Raw genomic sequence first — 23705 nt, 5'->3', positions numbered from 1 at the left:
TACTTAACAACAAATATTCCTTTAAATATGCCTTCAAATGTATGCATTGAATGAAAAAAGAATATGTAATTTCAACATCAGCATCAGTACTGCCTATATACATATTTTGATAGAGAGACAGTAAAACAGAGAGAGAGAGAGATAGAATAGATACAGCTGGTTATTTAATTACGAAAATATAACTTTACAAAGTTAACTTTTTTATTTTTATATTTTTTATAAAGTTAAACAGAACCAAATGGTTCATTAGTAGTTATATAACTTTAACTATAAGACGAATGCCTAAATATTATTAACAGCCAGTTTACAGTGATGTTTTATGTCTTTTCCAGTTCGGTCCTGGGTATAATAATCAGTTTTATAGTGAAGATTTTCGAGTAGATATTTTATTATTTTTACACTTACAAGTACTTACTTACAAGTGCCTATTTTGTGAGTCTTTGACGGATGTATGAATAGAATAACCTTAATGAGAAAATAGCAAACTGGATGTTCAGCTGCTTCTGTTGTTGATGTTTGAGTTAACTCGCTGGCTTCATGAAGGTTGAGAGACAGAATTATATACATACATATAGGATGGAGTATCTTGATTCAAGGTAAAAGATGGTAGTTAAAAACACAGATGGAATAACTGTAAAGACAAAAATAATTGACAAGCACCTAGTGCAATATTGTATAATACAAGGATAATAAAGTGCAAATTGCGTAATTCAGTACTCACAAAGAGAGAGCCAAAGAGATATGGCTCAATCTGGATGCCTGTGGAATAATTAGAAGGGATCCCACTCCCTTAAGCTGAGTAGATGATTCTTTGAAATTCCCAAAAGAAATGTCCACACAAGGAGTGTAAGTGAGGACTATATTCATTTTAATGAAAATATGTGCAAAATAAAATACAAGATATATAAAATAAAATAAAAAGCAAGATTGTGGCTTGCAAAACCACAATGGTAAAATAAAAAGTCCACTTTGGGATAAAGCAAGACGCATTTCGCCTAAGTCCTAGGCTTCCTCAGTTGCTGCTGTACCTTTTCGCTGGTGGCCTTTTATACACCTTCAAAGTTCTGCTCATCTGTTTCATATCAGTCTCCTTCCCACAATGTTTCTATTTCCGGCCGCACGCTGATGACGTGTATCCGGTTCGCGGGCGCCTTATTCAATCGTTGCTGGAACGCATATTCGTTCACTATTTTTGTCTTTACAAGATACTCCATCCTATATGTATGTATATAATTCTGTTTGATTTTAGTGTGGATAGAGAGGTAACCACACGGGTGTTTGAGTACTTGGTATCCTTTGGTCTACACACTTAGACTCTGTATTTGTCCTTTTATATAGCTGGAGAGACAGTTAAAAAAAATGTCAACACCTTTGAAGTTTTTGTAATATTTTCTGTCATCTTCATTGAACAATGACAGTCCAAATGAACTTGTAGCGAATAAGGCCAAATAAGGCCAGAGTAATATCCAGTACTGTACAGGGCAATTCACACTATTAAACAATGTCCAGATTTTTCAATTCAGGTACCGAACAACCCTGAATTTGCTCCTGGTGTGAGCTAGACCAAACGCCAATGGTTGCTAACATTCGGACCTAATGCTTTAAATACAGGCTCAGATTCAATTAAAAAATCTGGACTAGCAGTGAGAGGGCAAATATAGCAGCAGCAATTAAGAATGATATATTGAATTACTAAGGGCATACTCATTACAGTTGTTGGGACATATATGTGATCATATTAAAAAATATAAGTAAAGATTATTTTTGAAAATGTTTTTAAGACAAAACAGGATTCTTTCCAGCTTTGCATTACAAAGACAATCCCCCTGCTTATTTTCTGTTTTGCTGAAGGCAAAATCTCTACATTCAAAATAATGACACAGGGAGTGTTTCAAAGCTTTAGTTCACAGATAAATTGGTTTTAATTCCACAGAAGACCAGCTTGCTTCTATCTCAATGAACAGAGTCAAATACAATAGAAAAAATATAACTATTCTATTTTACTGTGCATTCCTGTGAATGTAGAGTGAATTTCTGAGTACAGTTCTTTAGAAATGTGTACAAGAAAATACATTAATAGATATGTAGAAAACAATTGAAATTGTCAACTCTCGTGAACAGAAGTGAGAAAGGAACTAAACTTGCATACAACACTTGCTGGAATTTATGTTGTGCTGTCAAATGTTTAGCTTTGAAGGATTAATGGATTACACAAACTTAAGAAATAGCCAACTGCCTGTATTTATGATTATTGATAATCTATAAAAAAAAGTAGGCTGCGTAGCTTTACGCGGGAGCGTGATAAGTTGGAGGCCAATGCATATAGTTGTTGTAGTTACTGCTTCCTGTGATTCATCCTCATTTTTAATATGTGGGTTAACAGCTTCTTGATCCAAGGAGCGATCTGACTGCCATTCTGGTGTTGAGAAGGATTGTTTTCCTTAGTTATTCCAAAATTGGAAAGCATTTTAAAATGGATTTTTTTTTGTCTTCCTTTGGATGAACAGCAAAAATAGATGTGAGAAAGACTAAACTTGATGGACATATATCTATTTTCAACCTACATAACTATGTAACTCCTGTCCATGACAACCATGATTACTGATTATTGACAATTAAATTGAAAACTTTAACAAATTTGCAAGTATCGGGAAGGGGCATATTTTCCGAAAGCTGTTTTTTTTTTAAATGAATAGATTTGTTAGCAATTGTGATAACATAATATACAAATTAAGTACTTTGTACTTCCATAATTAAGTTTTATGTACTATGGACATTTTGATCTAAGAATTATTCTAATTTATAAATGTCGTAATTATCTGCCACATATTAGATTTTCTCACGACAGACACTGTGTGGATATATTAAATATAGCATATTCACATTAGTAACATTTTAGTTCTGCAAATAGCAGATGAACATAATACATTGTTCAGTTATTTTACAAAAATGTCAGATATACTTAAAGGTTGCTGCAGGACCTTGATATTTTGGCAGCACAACTGAGTGTATGGTTTGAATTAAGCGAGCCATCGTTCCCCCTCCAGGCATGGATATTAGTACATATGGCCATCTGCTTCTTTTAAAGTGGTTTTCATGTTGAGAAGCACTGCTGATTCTTATACTGTGTGTGCAGCTGCTATTTGCATTGTATCTCCTCTTCTATATCTAAATCATACATACAGCATTAGTGGCAAACTTTTATTAAATGCGCTGTACAATATGGAGTATGTATCCAACATTGGATGGCATGATAACAATTCACCAATTAACATAAAATGTTAATACCTGGAATTCACAACACAGTTATTTAAATGTGTTAGATGATCAAATAATGCTTCACTTAAAGTCTTGTGATCTTCTAGCTAATATATGACAAATGTATTGATTCAGAAAATAGTTCATTATCGATATGCAATATGTGATGCGTGAAATGATCAGTGAGAATGTAACACTTCTGATTTGGATACAATGGCTTCTGGCTGTTATGATGCTTTTATGTGTATGTGGTTTTTATCAGCATGTTAAAATTAATGATCTGTTTTGATTAATGCTGCGAATCAGATCACTGGTGTCAAATTATTATAAAACTTTTATATTTTTAAACAATTGCAGCATCTTTTTTTTGATGGACAGAAGCAAATGTGTTCACAATTTGAGTGCCCCAGTATCTTATTTTTTTTTATATTAAGTTTTTATTAAAGTGATTTTTTTCCATAAATGACAAATACAAAAAACAAGAATCAGATACATCACATATTATATTCAAATAACATGAGTTAAACATCTTGATAAAAAGAAGAAAAAAAATCTTTATTTAATATACGTTTGATTCAAAATAAATAAAAAGGACTAGACATACTAACAAAAAAAGACGAAAACACCTTGAAAAACCTTACACCCTTTCAAAGCAGGAGAGTTACCTTAAAAATTATTAGGCCAATTAATAATACAACTTTAACAATATAAGGCTAGAACAGGAACCCAATTTCTGCCCCTATTATCTGTAAGATATTTTACAAGAAGAAGAGAAGGAAAAAACATAAACTAAGTGTTATGCCCTACCTTTGTCTAAATGGATAATTACAAACATAAATTATCCATATAGCTGGGAGCATTTTTGTAACCAATTAGCATACCACTCATATTTTTTGAGAGTATTGTCATATTATTAATAATATTTTTTTCCATGGATAATTGAAAAACGATTTGATTAATTAGGAGATTTTGAGTGCCCCAGTTTCTTAAATGTATGAGTCTGTTATACAACAGTCACCTAAAAACGATTTTAAGTTATCTAAAAAAAAATGATAAATGCATCCATATCTTTAGTATATGACAGGATCCTCCAACCATATGCATACACCTTGGATCAGACAGTGTTTGAAAACTGACAGTGAGTCCCTGTAGTCTAATCTAGTTCTGTGCAGGAAGTGAAGCGGGGAAGACCACAGAGATTAACTGGTCATTTTCAAACGCTGTGCAACCCAAGGTACATGCATCTAGCTTGGGGATAAGAGTTTTTCTCATTTGTACATATACTAAGTTGAAAAAGAAATAGATAGAGATAAATAGGGATAGATCGAGATAGATCGAGATAGATCGAGATAGATCAATAGATAGATAGATGGATAGACAGACTAAACATTTGTAAGCGGTTATCTCTTTTACCAATTCATATGTTCTAGATCTGCAGCATCTAATTATAACAAACACTATTCTATCAATAATCGCAGTAACAGGTAGAATTTTTGGCGCTTGTTTGTGGTTGGCAGCTTGGACTTCCCGAACCAGCATCTCTTCTTTTTGGTACTTGGGTGATATGACAAAGGGGGTGCATGGAAGCAGTGCCTGTGGTGGTGTTCTCAAATCCAGAGTGATATAGGGAATAAGATGATAAGAAAGTAATATAGTGTAGTATATTTAGAATTATTTGATGGTTATAAATGAAATGTACTTACAATTTTCTGGAGCTTATGATCAACTCCAGATTTATGCGCCTGTGGATATGTTGATGTAATTAGATTAGATATAATTTCTGGATAAATTTGGATGTTTCTGGATAAAATCTTAAAATGTACGTCAAAAAGGGTGTTTCACCTGCAGTTAGGCTTTCTCAAAGTTAACGCCACCACAGGTGCTCTGGACTTGAGAACACCACCACAGGAGTTGCTTCCCTGTACCCCCTTTATATATATGTTTTATTAAAAGATATTGGCAGTTCATATTTAATATAACTCTTGGACTTGGAAAAATGAGATTTAATTTAAAGCAATTTGTGTTTCATTGCTAAACAAGCTTTGTTTGTGTTTTCATTATCCACACTTCACCCTTTTCTCCTTTAGAACAATTTCTATTTTAATTTCATCCATATGTAAAGTACCAAATACATATTTTGTTAAAGGTAAGGAATGCTTGATTGCTTATTCATGAAAACAAATTTGCATACCATAAAGAATAATACACTGGATTCCAAGGTCATGTGGGAAACATGGCTTTAACTGGATGCCCTTTGTCTTTTATTCATGTAATATAAGTTTTTATGATTCTATTGGAAACCTGATCTAAACTTGATTACCCCTGGGTTCAGAAGTTAAATGATGCTAAATAGCTTCCGTTAAGTTATCGGCCGAGATGGCTTCCAGTGCTTTCATTTATAAGCTTTGTAAACATGGAAAATTGAATTTACACCTCAAAATGATAAAACACCAGCCTAATCTATTTCAGTCCATGGAGTGAGGACTGTAACTGCACTTGAACATTTGTAAAAGTAAAATACGTAAATTAAATATTCATAGATAACAGTATAGTTAGAACGCAGTTCATCCTCTTTATAGGTGTTTACATATTGTTTCTCAGGCCCACATACTCACGACATGGCTTTTATTGTCATGTTTTCTGCATTTATTTTCTTGAAGTAGCGAATTCAGTTTATTGTGTTTGTAAGCAATGTTATTTTCTCTGTCAGAAACGTTAAATGTTTTGTTGTCAGAACCAATGTAGATAAACACTCGCAGTCTTAAATTTGGCTATAAATCTCAGCATTAAAGTGTTAATTCTTCATGATGACATTTTATAGAGTTAATAATGAATTGGATTATTCTGCTTATTGCAAGAATAAATATATACACATACATTTATCCTGAAGGAAAATGTTTGTGGTGTTATATAGGGATACACAAGGTTATATAGAATTAGAAGCTCCCTGGCACCACTCCACTGTAAGGTATCAAACTGTTTTAAAAAGGTTTGACTTATTACTTGGGTTCCACCAGACTCTGCACCCCAATTCCTCTTCAAAGGAGACTACCTGACTTGGCACTTTTGCTTGGAGTGCTCCCTTAACAATCCTCAGTGGTGCTCCTTCATAAGGTGCAAAAAATTAACAAATGAAATAATGTCAAAAACTGTGTGCACAATACCACTTTATTATAAAGTAGAATTTGCCTATAACAAGCAGCAGTTCTAAAAACAAACAGTGACTTTATTTTTCCACATACATGTTAATTCACTATTTGAACTATTTCAATTATTTCCACAATGCCTGAAAGTCTCTTTATTGATCCATGATGGTCATAATCATGCATTGAAGTGCTAAGAAAGGCCCTGATTTACTATTTCTTGGATAAGCTTTACAAATAAGTTATTTTTTTGAAAAATTCAATACTTTAATAAATTTATATATTTTTTAGATATTGATATTTTTTTTTAAATATCACCATTTTTTTTAAAGATATTGATCTGTTTTTTTTCTATATGATATATTTTTTGGGGGATATTTTAATATTTTTTTAAAAATATCTTTAAGAAGTTTATTCATAAATATAAAATAACTTGAAAAGCTTACACAAGATATTAAATTGAGGTCAATATCAGAAGGAGTCAAGATAATGTCCTCTCTTTTTTCTCACCCCCCCCATGAAAGATGGAGAGTTATATTAAATACATGGCCAGAAGTGCAGTATATTATATCTCTAAGAACACAATAATAAAAAAAAGAAGTCTCCAGTGTGGTCCACAGTGAATGGGAGTTTATAAAGTGCTAAAAATATATCCATGAAGACAAGTAGTAACTTGTCCTTCAGAAAGTACATTAATGCGTTTCTATTATATATTACTAAATTAAATGCTAAACTTATTACACTATATACAATATGTTTTGTATTGATAGGACTGTATAAATGTTTCTGTTATCACTGTAGAAATTGTATACTATTAAAGACTATAGATCGAAATAAGGATTTACTCACAAATGACAAGGACACGATAACACATTTGAAAATAATTTCTCTGTGTTTTGCTCAGAGCGAAGCACGGGAACAGTACTTTGTTACGAGACAAATGGTTTTTAGTGTTTGCAGTAATGGTATTTCTGCTTTACTCTTCTCATTACTGATAAGTTATTAGAAACTAAGGTGTTTGTTTTTTTCCTTCAGGAGACAATGCTTGCCGTTTAAACAATGGAGGCTGCAGTACACTTTGCTTAGCAATTCCTGGCGGCAGAGTTTGTAGTTGTGCTGATAACCAGCATTTGGATGAAAACAATGCAACTTGTGTGTGTAAGGCTTTATCGACATTTCTTTTATTTACTTATTTCTTGTTTTTGTTATTTTCCTGGCAAAACAAGTTGAATAGTAAACACAATGATGAATAAACACAAATTCATTTAAAAAAAAAATACAAAATACAAAAAAAAGTCAGTTGCATAAAAACACTTCATATTTTATCATTAAACAGAAAATGGTAGCTAACTGAAAGCTGAATTGAAAAATGTAGGCCTCAATAGTTGGTTTGGAAATATTCTCTAAGCTGAAGTTACAGCTTGAATATTTAAAGCTGAGTTTTTCAATTCACCATTTTTTGCAGTTTAGTAATTAAACTCTTCTGTAAACTCTTCTTTATGGATGTTAACAGCACTAAAGAGAATGCATTACTTGCATTAAATGTAACACTATTATATATATGTATTTCAAGAATTCCTAGCATGTACACGTCTTTTAATTCAGTATATTTCCTTCCCTAGCTCAATTTGTCTTTTTTTGTGTCTCTCTATCTATCCATCTTTGTTTGAAAGTTTAGTAACTTTTTGTTCTAATTGCTTCCCGATCTAAAGTCTAATTTGTTCTTCACACTTCTTGTTCTAGACTGTCTAAAGCCATTCACTGCCAACTAAACAGACACTTAACGGAAAGGGAAAGGTCAATCTTGCATATTTAGTGTCAAATAATGTCTGTCATGTTTTTTATGTGAATGTTTGATGTAACTCTACTTACTGTATGTAGAGATTATTCCAAACATTATTCCAACATACTAGCATCAGTTTTACAGACTGGTAGCTTGTATAGGATTTGGCCCTTCTAAAAAATGCCATTGTATCCCTACAAATACAGAATATTTAAAGTGATTATTTATATATTTTTGTTATACCTCTTCCATATTCGACATAAATAGAATTTATTCTTGTACATTAACATTTCAAATGCTTCCAGACATTGTTTAGAATACTGCAAGATGAAAGATCAAGTACATTCTTGCTGAGAATATACCTACTGAATATTTATGTGAATGATGGACAGATATATGGAAAATTAAAACTGTGTACTTTAACCCCTTAAGGACCAAACTTCTGGAATAAAAGGGAATCATGACATGTCACACATGTCATGTGTCCTTAAGGGGTTAAAGAATATTTGTTTCCATGATTGGCATTCTTTAAATACAATTATTTGCCTTCCATGTTTCAAAAATGTTGTACTAATATGTTTAAACAAAAGCAACTTGGAAATGAAGGAGTTAATAGATTGCCCTTTGGCTTGGATAGATTACTTGTTTCACTACATACGATTTTTCATATCTTCCTGATATTATACACCTACAGTTCATAGAGTATTGGGACTTTTCTTGAGTAAATTCCATAGAAAAACAAATATAAATGGTATGACTAAATAGTGACACAAGTGGATTGCTCTAAAACACCCGTGTAGGATCCCCTACACCAACACTGTAATATACATACAAAACAAGCACAATGGATGGAGCAATACTAGTCCTCTCTTCTCAATTGGAATTCTGTGGAGACAGATGGGTACACACAATAGTGCAGATGGCTATACACAAATAAAAATAGGCAATAGATGGAAACACTCACAAAATTAGAGCCAATTGGACCTGGCTCTGGTGTCAAAGGCTTCAGGATCTTTTTAGGGGTGATCCAAATCCCTCTGTGGGTATCCTGGATTTCCAAGGATGTTTTCGTATTCCACCATAAACAGCAAGGGATTCAACTTTGATGAGCTGGGAAAACCGGTGGAATACGAAAACATCCTTGGAAATCCAGGATACCCACAGAGGGATTTGGATCACCCCTAAAAAGATCCTGAAGCCTTTGACACCTATTTTTATTTGTGTATAGCCATCTGCACTATTGTGTGTGCCCCTCTGTCTTCACATAATTCCAATTGAGAAGAGAGGACTAGTATTGCTCCATCCATTGTGCTTGTTTTGTATGTAAATTCCATAGAAAATACTGTGATTACTGAAAATTCTATTGAAGAAAAAAAATCTGAATTTCGATTTATTAAATGTATCCATTATCAAATGTTAAAATGGAATGCAATACAGATCACGCATCTATCACGTTATTACTTTTCTTTTTCTTTTATTCAACTAACAAACAGTTAATATATTTTCTTTTTCTTGGATGTTCACTTTTTATTAGTTAACGCTGAGCAAAAGATACCGCAGGTATGCAATCTGGAAGAATTTCAATGTAAAAACCACCACTGTATCCAAGAAAACTGGAAGTGTGATGGGGAAGATGATTGCTTGGATGGCAGTGATGAAGATTTTGAAAATTGCAGTATGTATATTTTAATTTATTACTAATTAATTATTTTATTCTATGTCATTATTATATTATGTCTGTTCATCTGGTAGAATAGATAAAATATAAACTGGGATATTTTAGCATATATTCTTTAGAAACGTTTTACGCAACCATATCTTTAACACTAACTAGTAGAGAAATGAGAAACAAATTGAAGCTATTGAAATGTAAATGTAGTAATGCAGTAATGAATAGGTATTAATCATTATAATATGTATAACAAGTGCTCTATATAACAATTTCAAAAACACGTTTGAGTAAAATAGCACAAATGTAGATAGCGCTTTAAATGTTATCAAACATGTTTTCTAAAACAAATGGATCATCATAAACTTAGATTCACAGTCTATACATGAATATATCAATCAATACATGTGAGGACAGACACATACACGACACATACACAAACAAACAAAAATGTGAAAAAAACAAACTTTTACAGAGTGGGTAGAAATCTAACAAAATGTTATTATAAAATTAGTAATTCTGCTTTTTAACTAGTTTTTTTTTCCAAGCTTGTCTTTAGAGTTGCAAGGCACTGTCTAAAAAAAATAACGAAGAAACAAATAAAAGGTTGCATTATTATCCATAATTTTACATTTCCCGCTATTCCGGAATAGCAAACTATAAGCTAAATAGTTTTTTTGTACTATGTTTCTATGCTAGCTAAGCATCCATTTTTTTTGATAAATGTTAAAACTAGATAGATAAAGGAAAAAGTTGTGTGTTTAACATTCCCATTTACAATAAAAAAAATATTTGCTTATTTCATTTTATATAAAAACACAAGCCTTATAACATTTGCATCTAAACTTTACAGACTACAATTCAATCTCTCGGCTGTGCTCTGCAAACAAGTTATAAAATGATTTGTATCATTGTATGAAATAAACGTTTAACTTCAAATCTATTCAGCTTGTTAAGAAAGAAAAAAAAACAATTGATGCTTACACTGAGGAACATGAATCATTAAAAAGCAGATTACCACATTGTTGTTAACAATATATAAATTATGAGTCATTGTTTAAGGAATTAAAGCTTATCTTAGTGTTGACAAATGACTTGGTACCATTGGTTCATTGGTTCATTTTATTTTGAACAAAATACCATTAAAAACTCATTTAGCTCTTTATTCATCTGTTAATAAAAATACACACTCTCTCAGTACCATAACTTTGGGGTTTCATTTAAACACATTATCTTCTACTCATTTACATGCATTGAATGCTAATTCCTATTTACTTGCATGCTTTTAGTGTCTTGAAATGCTTCTTTTTTTCTTAGTGAATCACAGCTGTCCAGGTGATCAATTTAAGTGCCAAAATAACCGCTGTATTCCCAAGAGGTGGCTTTGTGATGGAGCAAACGACTGTGCAAATAATGAAGATGAATCAAATGAGACTTGTTCAGGTAAAAAAATAAAGTTTAGCTAGGTGTTTAGCTAGTTTTTGACTTTCGATTCATCAAAATTCAGGTCATCATTCCTTACTAATGCAGATAGTACCATTATTGCCTTTTTAAATTAATTCAAAATGTGATGCCAATAATGATGGAATACAAATTATATTGTACCTCTTCGTTGAGCCTGACTCAGCTTTCCAAAGTAATTTGGAACAGAATCTCTCCATATGGACTGAATCTTAATATACAATTTAAAAACTAAGCTCTACAACCTTATTTTTTTTAACTGTGTTATATTTGGAGCCTTCTATTATATTTTATTTTTAAACAGCCAAAAGTATAGTATTACACAAATAAAAATTGTGTTTTAAGTATTTGTTGATCTTTGAGGACTATTTTCAAAGTTCCTGTTTTTGAATCCTAAATGTTATATATTTATAAAACTGTCAGTGTTATATAACTCTAAAACATACAAAAATCCATGTATGTATGTAACTACGTAAGTATGGATGTATGCTTGATAGCCAGTTCGTTCTTAGCTCATATTCATTAACAGCCAGATGCTTCAAAATCTTTATAATCAATTTACAAATCAAGTGCTGTAGTACTTCAAGCAATGTAATGACACAGAACTCTGATTCTGACCCCAGTAGATGAATAAAGACTCCAATATAGAATTATTAGGGCATATGTTTTTGTTTTTTAAAGTTTGAACTGTACATATTTTAAAATTACACTATAATGGAAAATGATTCACAAGCAATACAAGGAGTTATGTGATTGGCTCAAAGTCAGACAATTATAGTCTTGATTTAATTAGCATTGTAAATTATTCAATACTATTAGAAAACATTTTTAAATGACGTATCTACAAAAATTCCTATAGATTTTAATGGTGGCTTCCATAGATAAATCATTTAGAAAGTTATTATGGCTTATAAAATTAAGGCCTACGTTGGATATTAGATGATACAGAGACATAAAAGAACCTATCACTATCAAATAAATAAAAATTCTGCTAAAAGAATGCTATGGTTTTTGGTTCAAATCATCTCCAGCCGGTTATTTTACTGCTTGGTATAAGGGGGCAATCTAAGTAACAACTACAGACCAATGTACTAGTTAGTTGACTGTAAAGGGTCATTTTGCCCATAAACAAATTAGTTTATATGAATCAGAATCCTTTTAATCCAGACACAAACAAATTTGCCTGGAAAATAAATTATTTCCTGGACAAATCAATTTGTTTAGATGAGAATTTAAAGTCTAGTAGTACTAGTCAGGGTGTTGATAGTCCCCAGTGCTATCCCACAGTGAATAGTCAAACTATTTTTGATCATCAGACAATTTTCTAGGTTTCTCAGATGCCGGTGATCTTGCTCCTCTTTGCAGACATCGCTAAGGTGGGCATTTCCCTTCTATATAAGCATATCAACTCCACCCTCCTTGGATTAAATTAATTGACTGGGGCATCAGCTGGTGTTCCCAGCCAATTAATTATGTGTAAATAGGGACAATACTGATATAGCTGAAAGTGAAGGAGAAATTCTACTTTTCCTATTTTAATAAAGCAAGCTTGACTGTGTGCACCAGGGCTAAGTCATTAACCTTCTCAGCCACGTAACAGCACCAGCAGACTTCTTGCACCATAAACACTACAACTCTTCTTATCTACCACACTGTTTAGCAATCTTGTTAAATGTTCCATCAGACCTTGTAAGTGTTTATTCCCCATGTATCTTGTTTGCCCATAAATTACAGCAGTTACTAGACAGGTTTTATTGAGAGATCCTTTTATATAATTTTATACCTCACTAAGAGCAGAGATGCTATTCTTGACATTGAATTTCACTGTAACCTTGATCTGTGTCACAATGCTTTACCATCTTAAAGTATAGCCGCGCACTTTAGCACTGGACATATTTAAATGACATTTCACCAAAACAATGAATTGTAGGAGTTTCCAATAGGGTTGCATATAAGTGTTACTGTCTATACTGTCGCTTTTAATTATCGGTCCCTCTCCTTTGAAGTTTTTCATGATTTCACAGTTACTTAAAAGATTAATAGTCAATGATGAATACGTAGGTAGTATTTATCATTACCAATAACCTTATCTAGAATATATATCCCAGCTGCGTTTATCATCTGTTGGGTAAATAATGAAACTAATATAAATGCATAACAGTCTAAAAGCTAATGAATATGCACAGAAAACTGAGATTTCACTGAGCAGGCAATTATGTTTAAGGCTTGTAAAGTCTCATTAGCAAAACAGAAGAGCACATTTTTACACTACATGGTTCAAAGATACATTTATGAAGGTTTGTTGACATAAGAGCTATTGAGAAAGGGCTCAATGACTGTCTTGTGAGATTTACCCTATTTCAGAACTATTCTAAATTATGCTCTAATGCAAAGAGCATGAAATGCTTCATTTAAAATAGTTTTTCATGCTTTCTTTTTTATAAAAAAGGCTAATGATGCATAAAAGGCTATAAACTAATAATTAAACAACTCGAACTAACTGCAAAATCTATTTCACCTGTTCTCACATGATTAATAATCTATTAAACATTTTCCCCACGGTGTGCTTGTGAGTTGATTGGTATTCTGTAGTGAAGGTTAGAGGTGGTAGCGATTTACAAGAGACATATTATTTTGTTTACGACAATCTGATAAGAGTTCGTTTTTCAGTAGCTGAACATAAAGCTACAAAATATATTTGTAGACTTCTGCCAAGTGCCAACCAAAAGATATTTTTCCTCTCCTCTCCTCTTTATAGATAGACATTTCACATTAACCCTTTGTGTGCAGTTTGTGTTTAGTTACATGCAGAGCTTAACCCCTAAAGGACACATGACAAGTGTGACATGTCATGATTCCCTTTTATTCCAGAAGTTTGGTCCTTAAGGGGTTAAAAATGCATACAATTCTCTTATATTTGCATATGAATGAGCAAAACCACCCAAGGGGAGTTTTAACTGCAGTTATGTTTTAGCAAGTAACATCAATGTTTTTGTAGTAACATCAGTGCTGCTGTCTTATGAATTTTAGGATACATTTTAAATCCTCAAGTTTTTCTACAATAAAAACCTCTCCATAACAGTGTCCAGACATATTATTATTATTATTATTATTATTATTATTATTATTACTGGTATTTATAAAGCACCAATATATTTCACAGTGCTGAACCATGAGCCTGTGAGCTATCTAGCATTAACAGCCTTTTTATACAAAGTACTAAACTAGATCACTCGTTAGCTTACAATCTTACATATCCTTGCTCTCTTATGCCTTTTAGTCAGGAAGAGCAGGGCATGTGAGGTCATATCATGTCAAATACTGGATGTTAAAAGGCAAATAGTTGGTTGGAAGCAGACAGGAAAGCTGTATTCTCTGGTGTATAGCTCTCATGCTCCTAGCATACCCAGGAGTTAGAACAATGGAGTCCCTCGCTATGCTCACTGCTCAATGTGAGCCACATGGGGGAGAAGATAATACATTGAACTTGAAATGTGAATGTGTGTTGTTCCATGCTATTGTGTTAGTGTTATGTATGTATTTATGTATGAATGTATGTGTGTGTTCTGTTTGTATGTCTATGGATAAATAATTGTCTATCTTTATGGATATGTTTACGTTTGTATGTCTATGTATGTGTGTGGAAAATTATGTATAACTGTGAAGTTCTAGCTTAATATGTGTATGTGCATGCCACAATGCAATCACATCTATGTTTCATTCATTTATTCCACATAGCTGAGGAACCTGTTGGTGCGATATGAATAATAATATTAAACAATCCCTGACGTATATATTGCCCTTATTCCGCATTTCGTGGTGGAAATGGACTAGATCAATATGAATGGCAACAGTGTATTTTAGGATATTTGTTTACAGATATATGCATAAAGTGAACCTGTCACTTTAAGTGATTTCATCTTGTTATGCAGTCAATATATCTTTTAGTGATGCATGATACACATAATTGTTGTAGGATATTATAGTTAAATACATACCATACTGTCCAGTGTCAGCAGTGCTGTTATCATGCAGTCAATCAAGGTCATGCAGTCAATCATAGTTGCTTCAGTAATATAATAACCAACACCATTTTCTATCTACCTTCCATCCCCTTCATAACTGGCCAAACTGAGCATGCCTTAACCATGATCCAAAGTGCTGGCTTCAATGCTGGCACACCAGTATCAGAACAGAGTGACTTATTTCACTCATTTCCTACTAGGAAGATGCTCTCTTATTAGAGTAACAGTTACAACAACTACAGTACATGCACGGTAGTTGATGTGACAAAGAGCAGGAAAACAGCTGCTTTGGTCTGTAACTCTATTCTAAGAACAGAGAGAATCATGTGCTAAGAATTACTTAGCAGTTTATGGGAGGGTAGATTAAATTTTAGAAGTGCACTTTAGTAGTGGAGAGGTGTTAGAATAAAGGCAGGAAGTATCCACATTAAAAGCTGGTTGTTAATAGTACAGTCACAAGCAAAACGTTACAGCAATCAAATATTACACTAATTGCAAAATTGTACTAAAACACAACATTTCCAGGAGTGAGATTTGGGCAGGCTGTTAGCTGAAAGGGTCGGGTGAAGGGTATGCTGGGTTGACATAGTAGTTTAACTGAGAGTTACTTGTAAAGAGATTCATTTATTGGGGTTAAGGATGGGTTTTGTGATTTAAATGTTTATTTCCTCATGAAAAGAACTGATTGCATTAAATAACGTTTTATACAGCGAGAACTTGCCAGCCCCACCAATTCTCCTGCAGTAATGGACGCTGCATTTCAAAGTCCTGGCTATGTGACCAAGAAGATGATTGTGGAGACAGATCAGATGAAATGGCATCTTGTGGTGAGTACCAGTCATGAGCTCAGTGTAAAAAACTGAAGTGGATGACAATCATTAAACAAAAATAAGTTATCCTAAAGAGAGAAAGAGAGAGAGGTAATTAGACATAGGTTCAGTAGTGTTTGTCCTGGGCAGTGACTAAAATACACTTTTGATTTTAGTGTAGGGATTTTATTTTTACAGTTTGTTGAATGTCGCTTGTATAACCGATTCCTAGAAAGGAAGAATGGAGGTTGGTATAAAGCATAATTGAATAAAGGTGCGCATACATGAACACGCCTCAGGATTGAGCAATGACATACAAGCTAAATACAAAAATCTAGACAGAAAGCAATGCATATCCATACGTCACAATCAAGACAGATTGGGATAAGTAAGCAAATATGTTCTGGTTGTAGGTGAAAATTGATAGAAGGCTGTTAGAGTAGGAGACTACTTATAATTTAGTCAAAATCTTTCCAGAGACAGAATTATATTTCTTGGGTATTTTTTGTTAGTTTTTTTCCCTTTTTTACTACAGCAGTAATAAAGCAGCTTTAGCTAAGATGCACAGCTCTAAGTAACAATAAAAGACAAATATAGGAAGATGCATAATATTTATACACATATTTAAACTTCCCTCAGTATGTAATTTTACTTACCAAACAAACATACACTAATACCTAAATGCTTAAATATGACGTAGGAGGTATCTGATGATATTTTGTATTTATTGGTCTCAGTAGTAGTTATGTATTAACATCATAGAAATGTAATCTGCACTCTTACCCTTTAATTATATGAGACTCTTGTGAATTGTATTTCTGCATTCATGAACAGCTTACATTTACCCCCTTCACCCATCCACAAGTCAGTTTTCATAATGCTAGATAACTAATATTTAAATGTGGCCAAGCTGGAATAACTCCCCCATAATACCAAAATGCTAACTCCATTACCAGTTTGAGAACATAATGACCTCTATCAAATGTAAGATGCTCTTTTACCAGAATAATAGTTAAAGCAACTACAGTGCATGCACTGTAGTTGCTGTGACAAAGAGCAACAAAGCTGCCTGTAGTATTCTTCTGCTCTACCCTGACCTTGTTTCTCAACGCCTACAACAAAATGTGAGATTCTCTCTTATTAGGATATTAATTTTAAATATGTTTTAACCAATATCTAAAATGCAAAGGTATTAGAGAACTTCTCTTCAAACTTGATGTAAAATCTCCCACAGAGTTTATAACTTATCAAAAGGTTTAGCCATGTGCCCCTACATATGTAATTATTAACTAAATTCTGGTGTGTATACCTACAATACAGTTATAGAATTTGTTGATTCCAAATTTTAGAGGCCAAAATGTTAATCCACTTGCTTGTATGTCCAATGATAATTACTACACATCTTTTCTATGTGGCTATCCCTCTATTCCAGATATTTTCTATCCAATCTATTGTGAATGGACATTCAATTCAATTATTGTTTAATATTTTTTTTTAAATTGACTAACTAGTCTGTCAGTAATCCCACTACTCCGCTATCACCATTAGAGAAAAAATTCCAGCCTTAGAAAGAACCACACAACAGTCTTCTTCAAAAATCCCCTCCTAACTATCTTTTTGTTCTGGCAATGTCTAAGATCTCTGTTATCACTCCCCGCTTCCTCTTTCACCATCTGATAACACATTTCCAAAGATGTCTATATCCTCAAAAATTCTTTGCCTCACATTAAATGTTTACAGCAACTTATTTATAATTCTGTTATATAATACAGCACCACAGAGTGTCACGGCTCTTGCCCTTGATGTTTTGACAAATTTGTCTTCCTACAACCTATTCCTACTAACCTGTGAAATGTATTGGAAAATTATAACTATTTGCAGAATACTATAATTTTTTTTAAATTCTGACAAAGGCCTACACTGATCAACAATCAATTGATCAATCAATCTTTAATTTTCATGTCTGTCTATCTCTATTGCTCAATTTATCTTGAAAACGAGAGAAATCTCAATGTATCTTTCCTGGTAAAATATTTTATAAATAAATAAATAAATAATTTCTCAAAGCAGAGATGTTTACAGCCTTCATTCAGGAGAGGTTGCTTGGAGACGGTGTTCTTTTCTTCTTACTATGAATAGAAACGTGCAATATTAAAGATGAAAGGAGAGTGTTCTATACCCATTTGTAGACCAGCACTTGAACTTTATTTTTTTGCTTCTAACTTAAAAAAAAAATAAGGCTAAGAATGAAGGCATCCTGCTGTCTTGCCATTATAGAAGCACTTGTATTTATAGATTCCCTCAATGTGCTGTTTGTCAAAGCAAGATAAACACTTTAATAGTAGTCATACTCTCAGAGTCACAGATAATCTAAGGAAGTAGAGCTTTGTAGCATAGCAAGACTGGAGGGAGCAAGATGTAGCTTCCAAAAGAGCTCTAAATCATAGTTATTATGTTTTGCTATTAAGAAAATATAAAAAGTAACCTTTGGTTATTGTAACTCCTTGTTTGTGCATGTGTGCAAGATTATCCGCGACTTTAAGTTAACGTAATGAAAAATGTGTGAATAATATACAAGTCAAAGCTCTCTTTGTCAAGTTCTAAGCAATGATAGTAGGACTGTTGTATAAATTGTTGAGAATTCCTTTGTTTGACTAGGTCAGTTAAGAGTCTATGTTAGTTTAGTATTTCCCTGCTCCAGAGCATGAACAAACACATTCTGTTTCATTTACATTGTACTCTTCCAATACCGAATTCTAAAACTTAGTGTAGCTCTTCAAATAAATCAAAATGTTCAAAGTGATCAGACTTGAGTTATAAAATGCACATGTGCACATAAAGGTATCAGTGAAGATCACAACCAAAAACAGGGTATCAAGGTGCAAAACACATCCAACAATGTGCAAGCTTGAACCATCCAAAAAGTGCAATTGCAATTTAAAACCTTACACAATTATGTGTATATGTGTAACGACTATATTAAAAAAACACCTATAAAGTTCTATGGAAAAATTGACATAAAATGTAATAATGAATACTTAGCAGCAATAGGGATTCCAATTTACAATGTACCTCAAAGATTAAAATAATTAACACAATGGTGCAGAATGTAGAGTACAGATAATATTCAAACTTGCCCCACAGTTATCCTTACAACAGAATAGAATAGAACTCCATTATAGTTATTCACTCATAATAAATAGAGCCAGAGGTTCTGCTCCTATTTTTTCACCTTAGAGTCTTTTGTGGGGAACTCTCTCCCTCTTATGTTGGTGGTAATGTTCCTCAGGGAGAAAATTGACATACCTGTTTGCTTTCTAAGATATATAACACTATATATGTTTAATCCATTTTCTCCTGGAGGAATATTACCACCACCATAAGAGGGAGTGGGACCCAACAAAAGACTCCAAGGTGAAAACATAAGAGCCGGACCAGGAGTTTATGTATTGTAAATGAATAACTATAAGGGAGCTCGATTCTGGGTGTTTGAATATTATTCAAACAGTGTACCTGTCTGGATCCGGATTTGTTTAGTTTTTTTCTTGTATATTTGAGTATATTAAATTTCTTCTGGTCATTAACAAGTTAATTTGATTTAAATGTCTCTCTACTGCCATAAGGAAAAATGACAAATTGCAGACGATGACAGGTTCACTTTCTCTGCCTTAAGAGGTGTTTTTTTATCAAAGTGTGCACAGTTTTTTAAACAGCAATTGGATGAATACTTACAAAAACATAATAGTCAGGGATATCATTTTTTAATAAGTGGGGTAATAGCTTCTTGATACAAGGAGATATCTGACTGCCATTTTGGGGTCAAAAAGGATGTTTTCCCTAGTTTGTTGTAAAATTGGAAATGCTTCAAACTGTTTTTTTTTTTTTTTTTGCCTTCCTTTGCATCAACAGAAAAGACAAATGTGAGAAAGGGTGAACTTGATGGATACATGTCTCTTTTTTTTTTTTAGCTATGTACCGTATATACTCGAGTATAAGCCGAGTTTTTCAGCACATTTTTGTGCTGAAAAACCCCAACTTGGCTTATACTCGAGTCAATGTCTGTATTATGGCAATTTACATTGCCATAATACAGACAGGGGGCTGTGTAGGAGGGGGGGCTGGCAGGGAGCTCTTACTTACCTCTCCTGCAGCTCCTGTCAGCTCCCTCCGCCTCCGCGCCAGTCCGTTCAGCACCTCTGTCAGCTCCCAGTGTAAGTCTCGTGAGAGCCGCGGGGTCATAGTGCGGCCACGAGACTTAGACTGGGGCTTACACTGGGAGCTGCACGGACCGGCGCGGAGGAGGAGGGAGCTGACAGGAGCTGCAGGAGAGGTAAGTAACAGCCCATCCACTGGACCACCAGGGAGTGAGAGGCCCCCTCCCTGCCATGTATCAAGCAGGGAGGGGGTACGAAAACAAATAATAATAATAAAAAAAATAAATAAATAATAATTAAATAAAATAAAAAATAATAATAAAAAAATTAAAATAATTAAAAAATAATAATAAAATTGCCCACTCCCCACCAAGGCTCTGCAACACACACACACACACTGCACTCATACACACACACACTGCACTCATACACACACACTGCACTCATATACACACACTGCATTCATACACACACTGCACTCATACACACACTGCACTCATACACACACACACTGCACTCATACACACACACTGCACTCATACACACACACACACTGCACTCATACACACACTGCATTCATACACACACACTGCATGCATACACACACACTGCACTCATACACACACTGCACTCATACACACACTGCATTCATACACACACTGCACTCATACACACACTGCATTCATACAGAGACTGCACTCATACACAAACACTGCACTCATACACACACTGCACTAATACACACACACTGCATTCATACACACACTGCATTCATACACACACTGCATTCATACACACACTGTACTCATACACACACACTGTACTCATACACACACTGCATTCATACACACAGTGCATTCATACACACACTGCACTCATACACACACTGCACTCATACACACACGCTGCACTCATACACACACTGCATTCATACACGCACACTGCATTCATTATATGCACACACTGTAAATAAATATTCAATTAATATAATTTTTTTAGGATCTAATTTTATTTAGAAATTTACCAGTAGCTGCTGCATTTCCCACCCTAGTCTTATACTCGAGTCAATAAGTTTTCCCAGTTTTTTGGGGTAAAATTAGGGGCCTCGGCTTATATTCGGGTCGGCTTATACTCGAGTATATACGGTATCTATCTGAATATAACATCTTTGAAATATTGCTGCTGCTGTGTTCAGACTCCAGTCCAGAGGGCTACAACAGGATGTTCAGAATAACATGTTCTATTTTGCTCAGTGACGCATAATGCTAGATTTTATAATAAATCAGAACAACTGTAGAGGATGGATTTAGATGCCACTGTCCAACGCAGATGCATACCTAGGATACCTGACATCAGGAGTGAAAATGTATAAGGGCAATTTCATATACACACACATTCCAATATTGTCACACACACAAACATTAATATACACACATACAGTCACATTCATATACACATATTCATATACACAAACTCACTAACATACACACACATAAACACGCAGTCTCATATTCATACTCACCCTATCAGAAAGCATTACACAATTATGGGCATAGTGACAAGGACCATTTATAATGAGCTACTGAACTTTTTCAATAAATTGAAATTATATCTAAATTTCAGAATAGTTCCAGATTAAGAGGAAAGCAATGATGGAGGCTATTTATCATTTCCCAGAAACCTCCATGCTTCAATGTGAAATATGCAGACTACGCTGATGCCAAAATTCCCTACTCACAACCTGCAATAAGTGGATTTTCATAGAATCACAATTGCATGGTAAAAATAGTACATAATTGATGGTATCCTTTTCTTGCAATGGTTCAATAAGGATGTGAACTATTTTTTTGTGAAGAAGACATTTTATTTTGTTGCATACAGTAGGTGTGACAAAATACATAGCTAAAATGGTCAAATATCCTGCTTAACCCCTTAATGACACAACTTCTGGAATAAAAGGGAATCATGACGGAATATAAGGGGTTAAGGACATTGGTTATGAACCAAATCCAAGAAAGGATGCAACCTAAAAATTGCCCAAAATGGAAATCAGTTCTCGTTTATATGGATCTGTGTTATTGGAGGCATTAAATGTTGCTACTGTAATCTGCAAGTAGGCCATGAATTGTGCTCAAAACCCTCCCTCTTCTCTCATTTTCCTAACAACTAGGTTGCAGTCAATATAACTAGAGCCACTGGGGAATGCATTTACAGTCCCTCTGCACTATGCAGAAGGATTAATGGAACCAATATTGGAAATAGTGTTTCCAGACACTGGATTTAACAGGCTAAATTTTATTTTGCACTATTTGGTAATGTGTGATGGAATTCTTCCCATTTGTTTGTTGGTTTGTGATAGCATCTGACACAACTGAACATCATAACTGAGGCCAAGATAACTGACTGAAAATACTCCAAATCTCAGCTATTTCTTCATTTTGGCAATTTTGGCCTCAGTTTTGTAATTTTGTTGAAAATGTGCTGTGAATAAAGCTATTTAAAACTCAGGTATTAAATTGTAGCAATGAAAAAGGTTTGTGATCGTGTTCATTTCCTACCTTGTTAAGGAATTTCCCTAGAGCTTTGCAAATTGAGCTTCTAACAAAACCTTTTAAATGTTACTCAGTGGTGACCCATCTGTGGAATAAAACCTTTGGCTAACAATGACATTTGTAACTCGGTGCTTCTTTTTCTTAACCCTGTGAATGCTAGAAGACAAGAAACAGTAACATTAACAACAGCTTGCCCATGGGATGTATATCGCCAGTAATAAGGAGACCAAATTAGAAAATGTTAAATGGGAAAAAATGTTTGTAAAATCTCATTAAATCATTACATAATTTAACATAAATTTTAAGTTTTTCTATGACCAACACTTATTACCTGACTATTTGATGTGTCAAAAGGATGCACAAAAAAATGCTATGCAATACAACAGATCAGGGCTGCCCAACAGGTAGATCCCCTGATGTTGTAGAACTATAACTCTCTCAGCGTTTTGACATTCTAAAGGCATTCTATGGCATGCAAAGCACCATGGGAGTTGTAGTTCTACAACAAATGGGGATCTACGTATTGGGCAGCCCTGCAATAGATAAACCTGTGAAGTTGGTAAATTAAACTGAAGGAATAATTCAAACTGTGAGGTTTATGCAATAAGGTATGATTTGGAGTAAAATGACAACTGACTTGCTAAATATCTAACACTTGTGTTTCAAAAATGTACTTTTATCAATCTGTAATGGCAATTTACTTTTAAAATTACCCAGCCCGGCAATCAGCTAAGTTATGTAAATTTACTAATATAATTTTAGATTTAAACCCATGGATTGTTTACGTGAGTGATCTGATATTGCTTTAAATCCATCATAGAGCATTGTTTGATCCTCACCAGTACACAATA

General features: G+C 33.7%; 1 protein-coding gene across 1 annotated transcript in view; it reads left to right on the top strand.

The window, feature by feature from the left end:
- The window catches only part of LRP1B (LDL receptor related protein 1B), a 1140323-nt gene that overhangs the window by 617972 nt on the left and 498646 nt on the right, over window positions 1-23705 (top strand). Inside the window, exons 15-18 of the mRNA XM_063429375.1 lie at window positions 7437-7559; window positions 9719-9859; window positions 11171-11296; window positions 16050-16166. Coding sequence (XP_063285445.1) covers window positions 7437-7559; window positions 9719-9859; window positions 11171-11296; window positions 16050-16166 — 507 coding nt within the window. The remainder of the gene's footprint in view (window positions 1-7436; window positions 7560-9718; window positions 9860-11170; window positions 11297-16049; window positions 16167-23705) is intronic.

This window comes from Pelobates fuscus, chromosome 8 (assembly GCF_036172605.1).
Source record: "Pelobates fuscus isolate aPelFus1 chromosome 8, aPelFus1.pri, whole genome shotgun sequence".
Taxonomy (NCBI): Eukaryota; Metazoa; Chordata; class Amphibia; order Anura; family Pelobatidae; genus Pelobates; species Pelobates fuscus.
This window is presented reverse-complemented; position numbering and strand designations above follow the sequence as displayed.